Source organism: Pteropus vampyrus, unplaced genomic scaffold (genome assembly GCF_000151845.1).
Source record: "Pteropus vampyrus isolate Shadow unplaced genomic scaffold, Pvam_2.0 Scaffold83, whole genome shotgun sequence".
Taxonomy (NCBI): domain Eukaryota; kingdom Metazoa; phylum Chordata; class Mammalia; order Chiroptera; family Pteropodidae; genus Pteropus; species Pteropus vampyrus.
The window spans coordinates 6988251-7006251 of NW_011888864.1; the positions used below are offsets into that span (position 1 = coordinate 6988251).

At 39.5% G+C, this 18001-nt stretch overlaps 1 protein-coding gene across 7 annotated transcripts in view; it reads left to right on the plus strand.

Moving 5' to 3' along the window:
• The window catches only part of DOCK9 (dedicator of cytokinesis 9), a 187403-nt gene extending 169551 nt beyond the window's left edge, over positions 1–17852 (plus strand). For 6 of the 7 annotated variants that reach the window (XM_023532423.1, XM_023532426.1, XM_023532425.1 and 3 more), the window contains 7 exons: positions 881–994; positions 2588–2734; positions 5878–6088; positions 11078–11268; positions 14173–14273; positions 14408–14546; positions 16559–17852. In XM_023532423.1, coding sequence (XP_023388191.1) covers positions 881–994; positions 2588–2734; positions 5878–6088; positions 11078–11268; positions 14173–14273; positions 14408–14546; positions 16559–16681 — 1026 coding nt within the window. In that variant the 3' untranslated portion in view covers positions 16682–17852. The remainder of the gene's footprint in view (positions 1–880; positions 995–2587; positions 2735–5877; positions 6089–11077; positions 11269–14172; positions 14274–14407; positions 14547–16558) is intronic. The other variant, XM_023532428.1, reaches the window with a different exon arrangement.
• Positions 17853–18001: the final 149 nt, after the last annotated feature.

Below are 18001 nucleotides of genomic sequence, written 5' to 3' on the forward strand. Positions count from 1 at the left end.
TGGAATGGCACATATATCCTTAGACCTTTTCTCATGCGAAGAGAGCAAGCAGACCATGGTCAGAGATAAGCAAGTGATCCTGACCCCTCCATGTGGTCACCTCCTTGTCATCACCCTGGAAGTCACCACCCTCAGCCGTCAGATGTCACTCACTTAGGCCCCACCTCTACGCAGACCCTCAATCTCAAACAATGATTGGTAGTTCTGGCACTCCACTTTTGAAAGGTTGTCAGGGGTGGCTCCCTAGTGTAGTGGTTAGCACGCCCAGGGTGGAGCCATGGACCATACCCCAGTGCGCCAGGCCCTGGGGGCTCCAGGCCCCGGGTGCCCGCTGCGAGCGTGTGAGAGGAGACGCCCCGCCTTCAGAGATCCAGTTCTTAAAGGGAAACGGCAACATCCATAGGTCAAGGGTGGAAATGGGGTGGGGGGGAAACTAAAGAGGGGGAAAAAAATTTTAAAAGAAAGAAAGGTTGCCAGGTACAGAGTTATAATCAGCAGTTGCTTTTTTTCTCAGAACTCTTTCATGCTCCACCCCTCCGTCCTTCTTAGGCTGGGAAAATCATCCAGTTTATCTTAACATATCCAATTACGTAGGAAAAGCAAGGACTAAAAATGCCATTAAAAGACTTTATCATCCCCAACATTTCATGTTAGGCTGGAAAACAAATTGCTTATTGCACAATTGTGGAAAGATGGCCCTTCAGGTAGGAAACATTGCAATTCAGAAATGATCAATACCACTTGTACAATCAAAATACATTCTTAATTTTCTTTTTAACTGAATTCCAAGGATTTTTCACCCACATGATCTCATTTGTTATCTTAAAACTGATTCTACTAGTTGCAAGAAGGAAGAAATTTTTTTTTTCCTGCTTTCCAGAGGCTAGCCCATCTGTATGACACACTACACCGGGCCTACAGCAAAGTGACTGAGGTCATGCACTCGGGCCGCAGGCTCCTGGGGACCTACTTCCGAGTGGCCTTCTTCGGACAGGTGAGCCTCCTCTCTGTTCTGTTAGTTGTCCCAGGTCCTCTTTTTTAAAAAAAAAACTATAAAATAGTATTTTGTAAATTTTCTGCTTTCTATAAATGTTAATTTGATGAATTTATTATATTTAGTGTGATTCTTATCTTCCTCAGTAGTAAACATTTTGCTTTTTTTTCTTTCTTCCTGTCTTTTCTTTATTACTTTCTTAAGGCAGCGGTAAGTTCTCCCTTCATAAGACTTTTTTAGCGGCATCTTTGGTACTTCAGTGTGGTTTGCAAATTTCCTTTGCAAGTCTGTATGCATATATGTCCAGTCATTACAAACTCCAAAAAAAATTAACATTATATTCCATTTACAGAAATAAGTCATCTGTTTTCTCATACATCTACACTGCATGTGTTAAACCAAAATTAAGACTTTCTAGTTTCTTTTGTCCCTGTGCATCTCTTTTGTAATATAATATCTGCACAAGTATATTTACCATTGTAATATTTCAGAAACCCCATATGAAAGGGTTAGTTAAAAATTAACTGAACATTTAACCTCCCAGTCTCTAACATGATTAAATAGTATAAATTATAATCCATTTATTTAGGGCGTATGGTTTTCTATGAGCATAATATAACCTTCAATTTATCCTGTTATTGTCTTTTGTAACTTTATAGCAATACCAGTTTACAGACAGTGAAACAGATGTGGAGGTAATTACAATAAATGCTTAAAAAGCAAATAATGTAGTGAAATTACTGCATCTAAACTCGTAGTTTGATGTGGGTGTTTTTTGTTTCATGTTAGTCTGCATTTTTTTTTTTTTATATGTATACTGTGTTTTGGGCACCATTTTCACTCTTTTATTTTAGATGAGAAACATTTTTTAAAATTTATTTCAAATATTAACCTCAATCTGGACTTCAAATTTTTCAACCTTTTTCACTTCCCGTTCAGTTCTTAGCCTTGTCGTATTCAGACATGACTGGTGCTAAAACAGATGACGATGATGAAGATATTAGTGATATGACAGCAGATATGACTGGTGATAATGAAAATACTTTCTGATATTATGTTACAGCCCTTTAATATTTTTCTCAAAAGTAAAGCAAAATAGAATTTATACAAACTTTACATAGCTTTTGCTGAACCTACTCCAGACCCAAATGCTTCCATTTATGCCACAATCTTCTGTAAGTGGGAGCAGTCAGGAGAAGGGATATGTGTGTATTTCTGAGGCCTGCCTACAGCAGGCTGCTAAATCATTTCTTAGCGAGTTCTTTTCTTGGGAATGTGAAACAGGCTTGAATCTCATCATCAGACTTCACTGAGAGAACACATTCTTGAATCTGCAGTCTTTCATTTCATTCAATACATAATGACAGCATTCTTGAATGCGTTTGCAATTTTGTGTTTTTCCTTTATCTTTGCACCCAGATTTCACATTATTATCATTTTCCTTCCTATTGGGAAGGCTTGTTTAATTAGGATTTTATTTTAGAATCATTCCTCTTTTTTTTTTTTTCTCAACCTTATAACAAAAGAACACTTCCTGGGTGATAGCCTTGGCCTTGTATTTGGGGACAGGTCTAATTGTGCTCTGTGTCACAGGGATTCTTTGAAGACGAAGATGGAAAAGAGTATATTTACAAAGAACCCAAACTCACGCCTCTGTCAGAAATTTCTCAGCGACTCCTTAAACTTTACTCAGATAAATTCGGTTCTGAAAATGTCAAAATGATACAGGATTCTGGCAAGGTATGACCATGCTTGGAAACACTTCATAGCAGTATAATATTGTTTTGATTACATACAATTAATGTTTATAGAAAAAAATATGTATAGAAAAAATGCGTATAGAAGAAAAAGACCCAGGAAAAAATTAAGAATGGTTGGTCTCAAGTGGCAAGTATATTTTTTTCTTCTTAATACCATTCTGTTCTTTCCAGGTGCTCCTCATTAAGCAAATCTTTATTTCATCATTTTAAAAAGATATTCTTTTACAAAATAATTAATGCCTGAAAGGATATGCCATTTTTCATCTAGATATTTAGAAACTGTAAGAGGAGGGCCCACGGTTCTGTTTCTCACTGCACTGTTTCCTTGCACTTAGCGTGGTGCCTGACATATTACCTGACACTCTGACTGAATGTTGGATGTCTGGACAGATGGACCGGCAGACAGACAGATCGAGGAATGAACTAACTAGCCAGCACATGTATAGGAATGAGATCTACCTTCTAGGTAGAGAGACTATCCTCTACGGCACTGCTCTCATGACGACCCTTTTGGAACCTACTTTTTTTCCCTGTATATTTATGTGTCCCACCATCCCTAAAAAGTCGAGTATCCCTTTGCTTCCTGAAACTCTTGTTCTTTGCATTAAAAATTCTCCTCCTGCTCAGTTTCCAGCAATGGTAAGCTCTGCCTCTTTCTGAGTCCACCTTTAGGAGGCTCCGTAGTTCATTTTCCATCCTGAGCCCGGCTTTGGGGTGAGTACTCAGTGTCTGAAATCTCCTTCCCTGAGACTGTTTGTTTTCTCCAAAGAAGAATCTCCCAGTCTCCTGCCCACATGGTAGGGAGGGGACAAGGAAAGGGGTGATTCTGGATTCTGGATACACAAAACAAGCAACAGCCGAAGGTGAGGTTCAGCCTGCAGCCTTTCACCTACTCTCCCTGTGTTCTGCTCTGTACCTCATCCTTGTTTTCTGCTGAGACTGGGGATCCCACTTAGACTTATTCCAGACCAGTTTCTCCAAGGAGCATTCTCTTCTCTCTTGTGGGATGGGGGCTAGGGAAGGGAACCTAGGGTTCCACCACTCCAGATAGATTTGGGGCCACATGCTCTGGTGTCTGCCCCGCACCTCTCCTAGTCACCTTAATTCTAGTGCCGGGCTCGACGGATATCAGTCTGTTCAGGCTGCTATACAAAACCCATAGACTTGGTGGCTTATAAACAACAGAAATTTATTTCTCGTAGTTCTAGAGGCTGGGAAGTCCAGGCTCAGGGTGCCAGCAGATTCGGTGTCTGGTGAGGTCTTTCTTCCTGGTTCATAGGTGGCGATCTTTTCACTGTGTCCTCACATGGTAGAGAGGGGTGAAGGAGCTTTGTGGGGTCCCTTTTATAAGGGCATCAATCCCATCATGAGGGTTATACCCTCATAATCTAATCACCTCCCGCCTTCCAATAGCATCACATTGGAAGTTAAGATTCCAACATATAAATTTGGGAGAACGTAAACATTCAGTCTATAGAAGCAGGCTTCTTCGATGTCCTCCAACTCACTCGTTGCCCCTCTTCGTGGGAACGTGGATTAGAACTTTCTCCGCTCTGCCAAATTAGATGGCACGCCTCTGTTCACCTGCCTTCCAGAAATTCGTTAAACTCTCTCATCCACTGCTGTCTTCTGTCCTCTTTTCGTGGTCCTTGCAGGTTAATTCTGTACTGTCATTTTAACAGCGTTGCTATTGGAAACCTCAACGCCACCTTGTTAAGGCCTACTTCTTCCTAGACCAACCTACTCAGGTCCAATTTGCCTTTTTCTCGGAAACCAAAACCTTTTGTCCAGGTCAAGTTGTGGCTTTAACATTTTAACCTTTTTTCAAGGTTCTCATGCGTCATTCTTCCCCTCTTCACATGTGGTCCTTGATGCAGCAGCTGAAAAGCTGCCTAGACCTTCTTCTAAACACAGTTCTCTGTTCCTTCTACTGATATGTACATACATACAACTTTGAAAATGGAGACTAGGAAAATACCACTTAAAATAGGCAAGAATGTTTGTTTCCACTGCTTTTAAACTGTTTCTGCTAAAGAGAGTTAAGTTTAATAGGTTCGAATACAATTATAGTGATTGGCCAAATGGCTTTTCTAAAATAGAAATAATAACTCATGACTATGTATTTTCTTAACTTCCAAAGGTTAAGGCGCTTTCACATCTTTATTTTTCTTCACAAACATCTCTGAGAACAGTGGTGCATGATAATTTGAGACCAGTAAAGCCATTGTGGCCTGCCTGGATTCCAGTAAAGTCCCCAGTTTTTCTAAATGGTCATTTCTTACAAGTCCCCTTTTACTGTTCTAGAAGCTTAAATACAATTAATATGTGCAAAACGATTTGTCTCCTGAATAATTAGCTTTTGTTTCTTTTTTTGGAAAATGCCTGTGTTTAATCTTCTAGTGTGTCCCAGAAGTTAGAGCACCACTAATTCCAGCAATGTGGTCTTAAAAGCATTTGTGTGCTGAATTAATCAGGAACTAAACTTATGGTTAGACTAGTCTTAGATTGGTCTGTACCTGTATTAAATTAATTTACATTTGTTTCCATCTAGTCTGTGTACAGATTAATTATAATTTTCAGACCTAGGTTTTAAACATTATTACTAAAATAAACATGTCAACATCATAAAAGAAATAGTGGGGATTCTTCTAGATTAACCAAGACTAAAGAGACATAACTACTGGATGTAAAATGTGTTCATTGATTAGATTCTGGTTCAAACAGAAATAGCTATAGATAACATTCTGGGGACATTTGAGAAATTTTAATACAGACTGGGTATTGGGTGGTATTCGGGAGTTAGTCTTGTTAGGTATGATAATGTGTTGTGGTTATAGAGGAGAATGTCCTCATGTTTAGAAGATGTTGGCTGAAGTTTCATGACGTGTACCCCTTACTCTGAAATGATTCAGGTAAAAAAAAAGTCTGTATGCGTAGACGTATGTGTATTAGCAATTGTTCTAAGTAGTGGATATGTGAATGTTCGTTGTACTATTTTTTCCCCAACTTTTCTGAATTTTTCCAAAACTTTTATTAATAAAAAGTGGAAAAACACAGCTTAGGTATGCTTTAAAGGAGTCCTTCAGATAGCACCAATCCCACATTTCATTTATTCATTTAAAGGTCAACCCTAAGGATCTGGATTCCAAGTATGCCTATATCCAAGTGACTCACGTGATCCCATTCTTTGATGAAAAAGAATTGCAAGAGAGGAAAACGGAGTTTGAAAGATCTCACAACATCCGCCGCTTCATGTTTGAGATGCCCTTCACTCAGGCTGGGAAGAGGCAGGGCGGGGTGGAGGAGCAGTGCAAACGGCGCACCGTCCTGACAGGTACCGCTCCCCTGGCTTTGCTGAGGAACCACATCCAGACGTCAGCCTGCAAACCAAGACAGAGCTCTCCGGAAGGGCTCTTTGAGCTTGGTTAACTTTACTCACATGTTCATTTCAGTTTAACATTTATCTATGTCTCCTTTTGAATACTCATGACATTTTTCTGTTTATCTGTCTGCATTTTCTTCTCCCAGACCAGAAGTTCACATCCAATGTCAGATCACTTACCCTTAGAATCTGATGAAAACGGTTGAACCTTATCTCCTCAGAATGCTTTCACACACAATTTCAGGTGATTTACCAACTCCTGAAACCCACATGGACCCCTCTTAGGCCTGTGGCCCACAGGTCAGGAACCCCTGCACACAGTCCTACATCTGTCTCACAGAAAGAAGCCCTTTATGATCTCTGTCTCACAGGTCCCAGCATGAACCTGCTCAGAGATTTTAATCTGACTGAACAAATGGGACATAAGGCTGGATCCTACTCACCTGGTCTCTGAGAGTGGTTGGCCAACCTCAGCTTGAATACCTCCAGTACCAGCAGGCTCACTGCATTCAGAGGCCACCTATTCGGTTGTTACAGAGTTTTAATTTATCCTCTGGTTCTGTTTAGCCATCAATAACCCATTCTCAGAAATGTGTGTGCATCATTTCCCAGTTCCTGACAAGTGTAGAGTCATCCTGGGAATGAGTTTTATCGTGGCGGGGGGTGGGGAAGGGGGGCTTGTCTTATCTGCTCTTAGGTTAGGGTCAGCAACATGACTGGGGTAACTTACAACACTTTCTTGACTTTAAAAAAAGTCGGTAGGGAGACCTGTTCAGAAGGCCAGGTGTGTCTATGTGTACTAATTAGCAACGTTTTTCGAAGAGTGGCCATAATTCCATCGAAAGCGTCCACTCACTACTTGTCTAGAAGTCAGCGCTGTCAAGTGTTCCATGGGTACGATCATATGACACATCATAATAATAAAAGTTAAGGTGCTGCTTTTCAGTTGAGGCTCCACTCTCACCATTGAATTGTACACTTTAAATAGGAATTATGTGTGATATGATTGATATCTTAGTAAAGCTGTTAACAAAGTAAGAATATGGCTCATTATAAAATAGCTCAGAGTAGCATATTGCAGAATTTTTCACCCTTCCTCCCTATAAGGGACCTAGGATAAAAGTTAAAATTAAAAAAACAAAAAACAAAAACAAAAAACCTACATTCTTAAAGAAAGAGTCCCTATTCCTGCTCTTAGAATAATAAAATAACATGTAAAGCACAATATTGTCTCTTCCCCATATGTCAATGAATTGCTTTTCTAATGGACACAGAAGCACATTCTTCTTATTAAGATAACTACATTTCTAAAGGGAGTCATTTTATGAGAATAATCAGCTTACAATGTTTATCGCTATAGCTGTGATGACTTTAAATCAGTGCTTATCAACGGTTGTTCCTGGATGTGCAGCATCAGCATCACCTGGAAGCCTGTTAGAAATGAAAATTCTCAGGTTTCACCCAGACCTATCAATCAGACACTCTGGGGATGGGACCTAGCTACTCGTACTTAACAGGCCCTGAGCGATTCTGATGCCACTCAGGTTTGAGAACTGCTTTAAAAAATCTTCATTCCCTGATGAATCAGGGCCAGAATTTTTTATTATGATTGTTCTGTCTGCTCAGGTAGTGTACTGACTCATAACAGTTATTACCATAGGGTGTTTTCTCTGGGCAGATTTCCTTCAGGGTTACAATTTACATATTGTCACAGAATTATTTTAGATTAGATAAAAGACTTGAGCAAAACTCTGTACCTGTCAGAACAGAGGGCACCAAGAGTAACTCCACTACAGAGAGAGGCCAGGTAGACACATATGTCGTTGGGGCAGGAAATAACCACCTTGCACACACAGCTGGGAGACTGAGAAAGTATGGGCAGTGCAAAGCCTGGGCCTGGGTCCTGCAGACATGTATCATAGCTTCACTGTGTGACCTTGAGCAGGTCACTTAACCTCTCTGTGCCTTAGTTTCCTCACCTGTAAAATGATAGTCGTACTATCCAACTCGTATTAAAGAATTTTACAAATCATACCCAGGAAGGGAAAACATGTACTTCACTTTGCTAGATCTTATCTACCAGTGAGCTTGCCTGTGAGACTGGTGACCAAAAAGACATTGGGGCACGACAAAACACAAAAATCAGGGTGTAACTCTCGCCCTGAAAGATCTTAAAATATCTAAAGGGAGGGAAGGTGGGGATAGATAGGAGTAAAGGAAGTCAAATATTTGGTGGTGGAAGGAAATTCAACTTTGGGTGGTAAACACACAGTGTAATATACATATGAAGTATTGTTGAATTATACATTTGAAACTTATTTAATTTTATTGACCAATGTCACCCCAAAAATCAATTCTAAAAAAAATACCTAAAGGACAGTTACTGAGCAGTGTAAAGATTTAGAGAAGGCGTTATAAAAATGCTACTAAAAACATGGAAAATCTATCAACCTTTAGTTAAAGATACACAGACCAGGATATCCTGAAGACTTTGAACTTGAGTTTTCCTTCATGTTATTAATACATTAGTTTCGCTATTGTATTGTTTCAGATCTGACCTTTGGCCTTCCAAGTTGTGGGGGAGCCCCCTCTTCCTGCTCTCAGAGTCCAGCAAGGGCTCACTCTCCTGGATAGTTCAGACAACTTCAATTCGTGATCATTTAAGATCACCCTCCAAGCCCCTTCAGCATAGATTTCTGAGCCCATCTCCCAACCTGACCCCCTAGCCCTTCTTTCATGGAGCTCCTGCAGTGGAGTTTCTTCCCAATCACAATGCCAGAGCCTTCCAAGTTATGCCCAGACTCCCACTCAGGTTGGTCATATTCTCCCTCCCTTCACCTTCTATTCAGTCAAATCAGACCATATTGTCACTTCTCAGCTATCTCTTCCTCACCCTTCTTCCTAAAGACCTGCAAATCACTAGTGTGGGCAGTTCGCTAATGAGGTGATACTCACTCAGTCCGTCACCTAATTTTCCACCTTCCAGGCCACTTTTCTCTTTCATTTAATCATTTGGGCAGTAATACATTTATTAATTCAGCAAAATTTATTGAGCACCAGCAGTATTTCAACTTGGCTTACTAACAAAAAAAAAGATCTCTTGCTTGTCCTTTGCTAGATTCTAGCAAAAAGAGACAAATGATAAACAGTGAACATAATGGGTACCTGTGTTGGAAAGTAATGTGCTCTGAACAAAAGCGGAAGGCGATTGGAAATGTGGGGTTGAAGGAGAGGGTTGCAGTTTAAATAGGGTGACTGGGGAAGGCCTCACTGAGGAGGTGACACTTGAGTCCAGACTTGAAGGAAGTGAGGGGGTAAGCCATGCAAACATGTAGCTGTCTGCGGAAAAGGCCCACAGCAGGAGTCTCTATGCCCTGCACATTCAGGGGACAACCAGCAGGTCAGTGTGGCTGGAGCTGAGCAAGTAGGAGAGATGAGTCCGGGAAAGGAAGCCAAAGGGGGCTGGTAAGCAGCAGTGCCCAGTTTTTGTCACACTATCAGAGGAGCCCTTGGTTCAAAGAGGATTTATCAATCCCAGTGCTCCCACTTATAAACTCTATGTCCTCAGTCTACGGCCATGCCACTCTGAACAAGCCCAATCCTGTCTAATCTCAGAAGCTAAGCAGGGTCAGGCCTGGTTAGTACTTGCATGCAAGACCACCTAGGAAGACCAGGTGCTGTCGGTGTAAAAAATAAATAAAAGTAAGGGATTGTATGTTAACAAGGTCCTTGTCATCTGTGAGGTCAACCAAGGGTTGCCTTGCCTAAAAAAAAAAAAACTTAGTGTCCTCAAGGAACACAAAAAAAATAGAATGCATGGATCCTTGACTTTAGATTGATAAAAACATTTAGACACTAGAACAGACCTGTGAGTGTGTGACAAATGAGATTGCATCGAGTGTAACATCTCCAGCTTGCGCAGACTTCCGGTGGCCCTTTGCAACTCTATGTTCTCTGTGGAGCTAACCTGTTTTCTCATATTGTTCCAAGTCCTTTCTGAATAACACCCTCCTCCCAGCCTCTTACTTAATAATAATGAATCTAAACTCAACACCTGCGTGTTAAAAAATAAAATAAGCTTTTAAGTATATATGTACAGTTCTATTAGTAAATATATGTTAAATGATAATATTATAGTTATTTATATACCATATAAAGCAACAAGGTAGAAATTCGAAACAGACCCAAATTAGAATCGGCTGTTTTCTCTGTTCATTTTTAAACTTAACTCTTTGGTGTTGATAAATGCAGGTGTCTTAATATGATAAATGAAAACGTATTGATTTTGTTGGTTAAAAAATATAGTATAAGAAAAAGTAAATATTTTTATTTATTTTTTTATTTATTTGTTTTAAAATATTAGTGCAACTTTAACAGTTTATGAATTTCTAGTTCATAAAATACGTTGCTTGGAAATATATTCTCACTTCTTATTTTTCATTAATTTCTCTGATTTGTGAAGACTTAGGCATGTGATTCATAGTTGTTCTGTGGAGAAAAATGAATTTTCTTAAGACTATTTTTATGCACTATTTTCTGGACTTAATCTGTATGTGATATATCAAAACTGTTTAGTCTTTTTTAGATTTCCAAAACCATCTTACACCTACTAGCTCATTCAAATCTCACAACTTCCAAGGAAGGCAAGTCATTCATGGATGAAAAAATTCAGGAGAGAACGATAAAGTGATGTCTTCAAAGACACACTTCTCACATAATGTTAACAAGGACCCAACTCGCTTGACTTTATATGATACAACCTGTCATTAAACATACACAATGATAAAGAAAGACAATATTCTGATTCCATGAAATACTGTCATATGACTTTGGCAAGCTTTGGTTCTTTATCTGTAAAATAGGAATAATAATTACTTCTACCTCAATAATGGTAAAGGTCATGCAGGCTGTGGAATAAATCTGGGACCCCTTCCTCTGCAGCAATACATTGCTTCCCTTACGTGAAGAAGCGGATACCAGTCATGTATCAGCACCACACTGACCTAAACCCCATCGAAGTGGCCATTGACGAGATGAGTAAGAAGGTGACTGAGCTCCGGCAGCTGTGCTCCTCGGCCGAAGTGGACATGATCAAACTGCAGCTGAAACTCCAGGGCAGCGTGAGCGTCCAGGTGAGCCGGGCACCAAAGCAAACCACAGAGCAACAGAAGAAAAGGCTCCTTTAAGGTCTTGGAAAATTTCAGGTTGTTTATACCAGCCAGGTCCGGTGCAGATCCTGGCTCTACCAGGGGTTCCTGCTGTTACCTCCCCTCATTGTCCACTGCAGTTTCTCCTGATACAAAAGGGAGCAGTAGACTTAGGGTACCACCCCACCACCACCTGCAAGAGTCATTCTCACAAAGCTGTCTGCCAGTGACAGGAGACTGCTCTCCATACTAACCTGGTTTTTGGTAATATAGGGAATTCTGCATGCCTAACTGGAAGCATTAAGACTCTTCTAAATGTAAAGAAGTGTGGGTAGCTCTAGGTTTTCTTATAAAACTATTGTTTTCTGGTTTCTATGAAAATTCTATCTGAAAAAGCACCTTAAGTTTTATTCTCTTAATGATACTTTTTGATTAACAGAAATTCTTCATTTTAATATAGCCCAGTAGATAATTTTTTCCTTTACTGGTAGCAGTTTCTCTGTCCTCTTTAAGAAATCTGTTCTTAAACATGTTTCAAAGATGTTCTCTTAAGTTTTCCTCCTCTGTTTAGCATTCCTGTGGAGACTTGCAGTCCATCTAGAATTAATTTTTGTGTGCGGTAGCAGGTAGAGGTCAGAACACATTTGTTTTTAATTTAGCTATCCAAGTGGTGTGTACCATTTATGGAAAAGATCATTCTTGTTCTAGGTACTGGTTATACAAACATGTTCATTTTATGAAAATTTATCCAACTCTACGCTTACATTATGTGCACTTTTCTGTTTGTATATTATTTCAAAAATACATTTTGAAAAAGATTTCCAACATATAGTTTCTTAGGAAATTGGTAAATGTTAAGTCACCTTTCCAGGGACCAGTATGCCTTTTGCTTTATTGATATGTTTAAGTGTATGTAAATAATTCTAGCACATGTTTTATGTGTGTTTGTCTGTGTGTATCTCCAAATCTCTTCTCTTTCCAGAAGGGTGTGTTTATTAAAGTTACATGTAGATCGTAATACATAGATTTGGGGGTTTTCTTAGTTTGTTTTCTAATATAAGCTTTTATCAACTTTGTATCAGATCCATGCTGAGTTGCTGCCTAGCATTTTTCTAAATGATATTCACCACGAAAGTATTTAAAGGTGTTTTCAACCTCTTATGGCCCAAAAGACTTAGATACCAAAATAAGTGATCAAATAAATATAATAAACATTCCAGCAACGTGAGTGATTACATATTGGGGCCAGAGGCCACAATTTTCTGTAGATAAAAACAAAACCACTCAGTAATGTGACCAGGGAACATCCAGCTTCTATGAAAAGTGCGGAAGAAGGGTGTGGGCACCAGTAAAAGGTGGAGCTGGATGGGTTGAGCTTTCTAAAGGGCAGAATGTGCCCTGCCATTTGACTCTGACCTTAGTGTTTTATATATGCTCAGTCATCTTAAAAAGCAAAGAATTGCATGATGAAATGAGATTCAGTTTATACGTGTGTACCCACCAAGGTAACACAAGGTTAGAACCAGAGGAAATTAATTTTATCATTTTATTTGTGTATTTCTGTCACTCTTTCACCCAGACCCTCACTGAGGTTGTTGCTGTACAGGACAAAGCCATCAGGGTGACTTCATGGTGCTGCGCTCCAGGTGCTTGTTTTTTTAGACCTATGAAGTTCAGCAGCTTTCCCCTGTGCAGTTTCTTAAAGCTGAACATAGTTGTCCCTTGCTATCTATGGGGAATTGGTTCCAGGAACCCGTAAGTTTACCCAAATCTTGAGATGCTCAAGTCCCTTACATAAAATGGTGTAGTATTTGCATATAACCTACACACATCCTCCAGTATACTTTAAATCATCTCTAGATTACTTATAATACCTAACACAATGCAAATGCTACAGTTGTTACTATATTTTTAGAGAAAAATGACGGAAAAATGTCCGTACATGTTCAGTATAGATACAGCTATCATAGGCCTAACTACATAGTACATGTCAGCAACAACGTAACTTTTAAAAAAATATTTTTGATCCTTGGTTAGTTGAATCCGCAGATGCAGGTGTATCATTTCGTATAATCGGTCATTTGGGTCGTCTTCAGATAATTAACATAGTGCTCTATACACATATCCAATGTTATGATACATCCAGTCATCACAGAAGGTTTGCTAGTTGTTCCTGTCTCAGAGAGCCCACCTGTTACCTTCCAAGCACACTAGACCTTCCAGGAAATATTATGCAGTAATCACATGGTAAAATCCTTTCCCACGCTGTCTTGGATGCCTGTAACTTTCTCCTTCCTATCTAGTGAGTCTGACCTTTTTATCCACATTCCCACATTTCCTGGCTTATCCAACTTCAGAGAACTCTTCTTGGCTAATGGAGAGAGGTAGGGTTCCTGTTGTGAAATGCCCCTGATCTTTGACTTTCCAGTACACTGTGATTGTTACTTTATTCAGGGATAGCAAATCCATTTGCCGATGGCTGTCTACATAATTCAGTGAGATGAACAGTTGGTTTTTCCGTTTTTCACTGAACTCACTAGATTGACTTCTTTGTTCAGTGTAGTGTAGCACAAGTATCAGTTGAAAGACTTGGGCTCTGGTCTCAATGTTTTGCTTGTTGGATGTTTGACCTTGAACAGGTCCTTACGTTTTCCAAGCTTCGGTTCTTCCTATGTAAAATGAATCATCATCACCAGTGCCCTCAGGATGGCCAAGATGATAAAGTCAAATAATATTTAGCAATGGAAGTTTTGTTCGTGGTTTCCTCTTTGAGGGCATGGGTTATAACTAACTCAAACATCATTTTTAGCACATGCCAACTGAAACTGATTCAATGGTAAGTGGTCATTTTCTGTCAAACAAAATTTAAAATCTTTTTTCTTTATCTAGGTCAATGCTGGTCCACTAGCATATGCCCGAGCTTTCTTGGATGACACAAACACAAAAAGATATCCTGACAATAAAGTGAAGTTGCTTAAAGAAGTTTTCAGGTAAAGTACACCGGGAATGTTTTTTCTCTTTAACTATTAACAATTTCTGTGCTCATTCTAGAAAGAGGTACCACCACCTACACCCATTTTTCATCCTCAAAATGCCTTTATTTTCCTCTCCCGTATTATTTCAGGCAATTTGTAGAAGCTTGCGGTCAAGCCTTGGCAGTAAATGAGCGTCTGATTAAAGAGGACCAGCTAGAGTATCAGGAGGAAATGAAGGCCAACTACAGGGAAATGGCAAAAGAGCTTTCCGAAATCATGCATGAGCAGGTAAGTGCCACACTAGAGTTCTTCTCATGTTTAGGGAGCATGTGTTAGTTGGGGTCTTAAGTATACCCTGTGATGGCCTACACCTTCCGACATCCTTTCAGAATTGTGATATTTGAAGAATGATGTAGCATGCTACACTGCTGCTGCTATCTAAGCACAGGTTACTTGGGGAACAGCTGACAAATCACCCACCTGTCATTATCTAATGGGACCAGAGAGGAGCAGTACCCACATCCTCTTCAACACTCTTAGAGGTGGCCCCAATTCGTAAGATTTGTCCCTCCCCAGCCAAATCTAGCTAAAAACTAAGCAAAAAATATAAAATGATATACCTATACTGTTCCTAGAATTTTCGTTATTCACCCAATCCTTTGAAAGAACAGGGTTTACCAGCCCGGTTTAAGAAATTATCTGTTGCATTAAATGTCTTTTGCCATTTGCAAAATTAGAGTTGTTAAATTTTTGACTGGGTACCCCAGTGGATTCTTCGTGGCTACTTCTATATTTCTTGTCATCATGGGCATCTTTCCTAATTACATTGTTACTATCACCTTCCTGCATGAATTCCTTTCAGTAGGATCACATATGCGGGCTCAGTAGTCATCAGAGGGGACAGCTGCCCAGGGAACCAAGTAAATGTCAGAGTAGCATTCACATAATTGCGGAGGGGTCTGTTCTCCATCAACGTGCTGACTCCTTCCAAATCACAAGGCCAGTCTTCGTAATTAGTGTTAGCACCTCGATAACGTGCAACCACTTTTGTCCCTTCCCTGTATTATTTCCTTTCAGTCTTGTAAAGTGGAAGCCAGGACCATTTGTGTCAGTGAACATATCATATGGTGATTTAGTTAGGAAATTGCTGTTGCAGGAAACTAACTTAAATGTCTACATTTTAACTTGCTTGCTTTTTTTTCTCCTTCATGCTAACACATTCAGATGGGATGGTAATGTCATTTTTTAATTTTATTTTTCTGAAACTTGATAAAGTGATTCACATAAAGTAATTCCTAAGTTTGAACAACTGCAGACATTGGCATAATGACAATGCATGTGCAAAAGAAGGCACCCATCTTCTGGGCATTTAGAAAAATAGAAAAAAACTGAAATGATTAAAGACATGAATGTGTGACTAATTAAGCAGAACGTGAGGACCTCATGGGACCAAGGTTTTGGAGAATGCTCAAGGTCTTTTCCATGGGGCCTCCAGATTCCTGTAGAATGGAGAGCTTGATCAGTGGCTGCCAGCATTTGGCATTAGAAAAGATGAAAGAAAAAATTATGGGCTGAAAATATTAAAATAAGCTCCCAGATTGTATGGACATTTGACACAGTGCTGTGCTCTAAACTGCATCTTGAACTTTGCATTATCTCAACAACTATGAAGATTAAACTCCTTTGAACCCTTAAGGAAAAAGGATCGTGACCTGGAGTAAACTTGCCTTTGGCTCTTCCAGGTGAGCCTCTGAATATATATGATCTTCTCAATTTCTACCTGGCAATAGGTCATCTCTTGCCCTTAGAATTCTTCCCTGCATTGCTGAATGAAAAGAGACTTGTTCAGGGTGAAAGGGGCAGCCACTATCTCTGTCCCAGAATGAAAATCTGTAAGACCCTGAGAAAAGGAGCCAGTAGAGAAACACAGATGCTCCAGATTCATTTTAAAAGATGTTTCCAAGGGACAAGGCTGGGTCGTGTCCCCATCAAGAACATGTAAGATAGACTTCCAGACACCGTATAATTGGGTGAGTCTAGAAGGCTCTCCATTTACTAGCTTGTAAAGGAAACATGTTCTGGACTTTCCTTTCATAATCCTGATCTGAAAAAGTCATTTACTAGGTGAGCTGACACAGTCCCTCTGCAAAGCTCCAAAGCCACGCTATCTGAGCACACCATCATTCACAGGAACAGTGACCACTGGATGATAAATCGTGCGTGTTATGTGAAATGTACTATTTTGAGAAGTGTTGTTCAGGGCATCGCAGTTGGGTAATGCTGTGTTTCTGTGCCTCAAGATTTGCCCTCTGGAGGAGAAGACAAGTGTTTTACCGAATTCCCTTCACATCTTCAATGCCATCAGTGGGACTCCGACAGGCACAGTGGTTCACGGAGTAAGCAGCTCATCCTCAGTTCTGTGATTTTGCCTCATGGACCGTGTGTGGGGACTCGCTTTGTCATTTACCAACTCAGGATGATTTCCAAAGCTAATCACTGGGCTCGTGTAAGACACAGGAAGACCAAGCACAAGAAAAAGTCAGGAATGGGAGAGAAAGGAAATAAAGAACTGTGTTATTTCATAGAAGGTTTTCTAGAGGAGTCATAAGATGGCACATATTTTTTTAAATCTCGCTGGCAATATTCAGAGTTTTCATTATTTCTTAACAAAAGTGTGTTATGGATACTCTCGAACTGAAGTTAAATTTTATTCTTCCTTACAGAGTAGTAGTAAAATAAACGACCGGGGGAGGGCAGGGGGAACCGCTCTAGAATGAACACTGCAGGGACAGGAGCACTGAAATTGAGGCCGGGGTAACATTTTGCCTCTAGGCTAAGCTGGAAAATCTTGAAAATATTTTTCTTTTCCTGTGGCACATTCAGGTTGAATACAAGAACTATTTTTGTGACTAGTTTTTGATGACCTAAGGGAACTGACCATTGTAATTTTTGTACCAGTGAACCAGGAAGTTTAGTGCTTTTATACTCATTTACTTGTGTCTGAAAAACATGAAAGCTTAAGAAACTATGTGAGCTTAAAACTAGTCAAGCAGTTTAGAACCAAAGGCCTGTATTAATAGACACAACTATGCTAGAAAGTTTAAAGTAGGACAACATATTGTTATGTACATAGAGTTTGTTAATATAGTCTTGGTATTCTGTACATACATGTATTACATTTCTACATTTTTAATACTCCTCACATCAGCTTCTGCATTAAGTTTAATTGTGACAGATTTGTGCTGTTCTTCATATATGCAAGACACTTGACTTTACTGTTTTATCCCTGTACATAAAACGTGCAATATGGTGATGTATACAGTCTTTGCTATGTTGGATTTATAAACTGTTTTAAAAAGTTCATCCTTTTGCCAAAATGGTGGAGTATGTACTTGGTAAATCTTAAAACCTGTGGTGAACAGTGGTGTGATTTAAAGCTTTCACCATGTTATATTTTCTTTTGAAACGTTAATTTAGTAATTTTATATTGGGGAAAATAAAGGTTTTTAATTTTATTTAACTAGAATCTCTGCCCTGCTGTAATTAAACATTCTGTACCACATCTGTATTAAAAATTACATTGTTGATTTTCCAGTGGTGGATATCGGCTGTTTATTATTTGACAATCCTAAGAGGGACAGGATATTGAAATACTCAGTGCTGAAATAACACGGTATATGAAATTTGCTTTGAAATACTTGAGAAAGTAAAAGAGAGTAGACAGATGAAACAAGATGACAAAT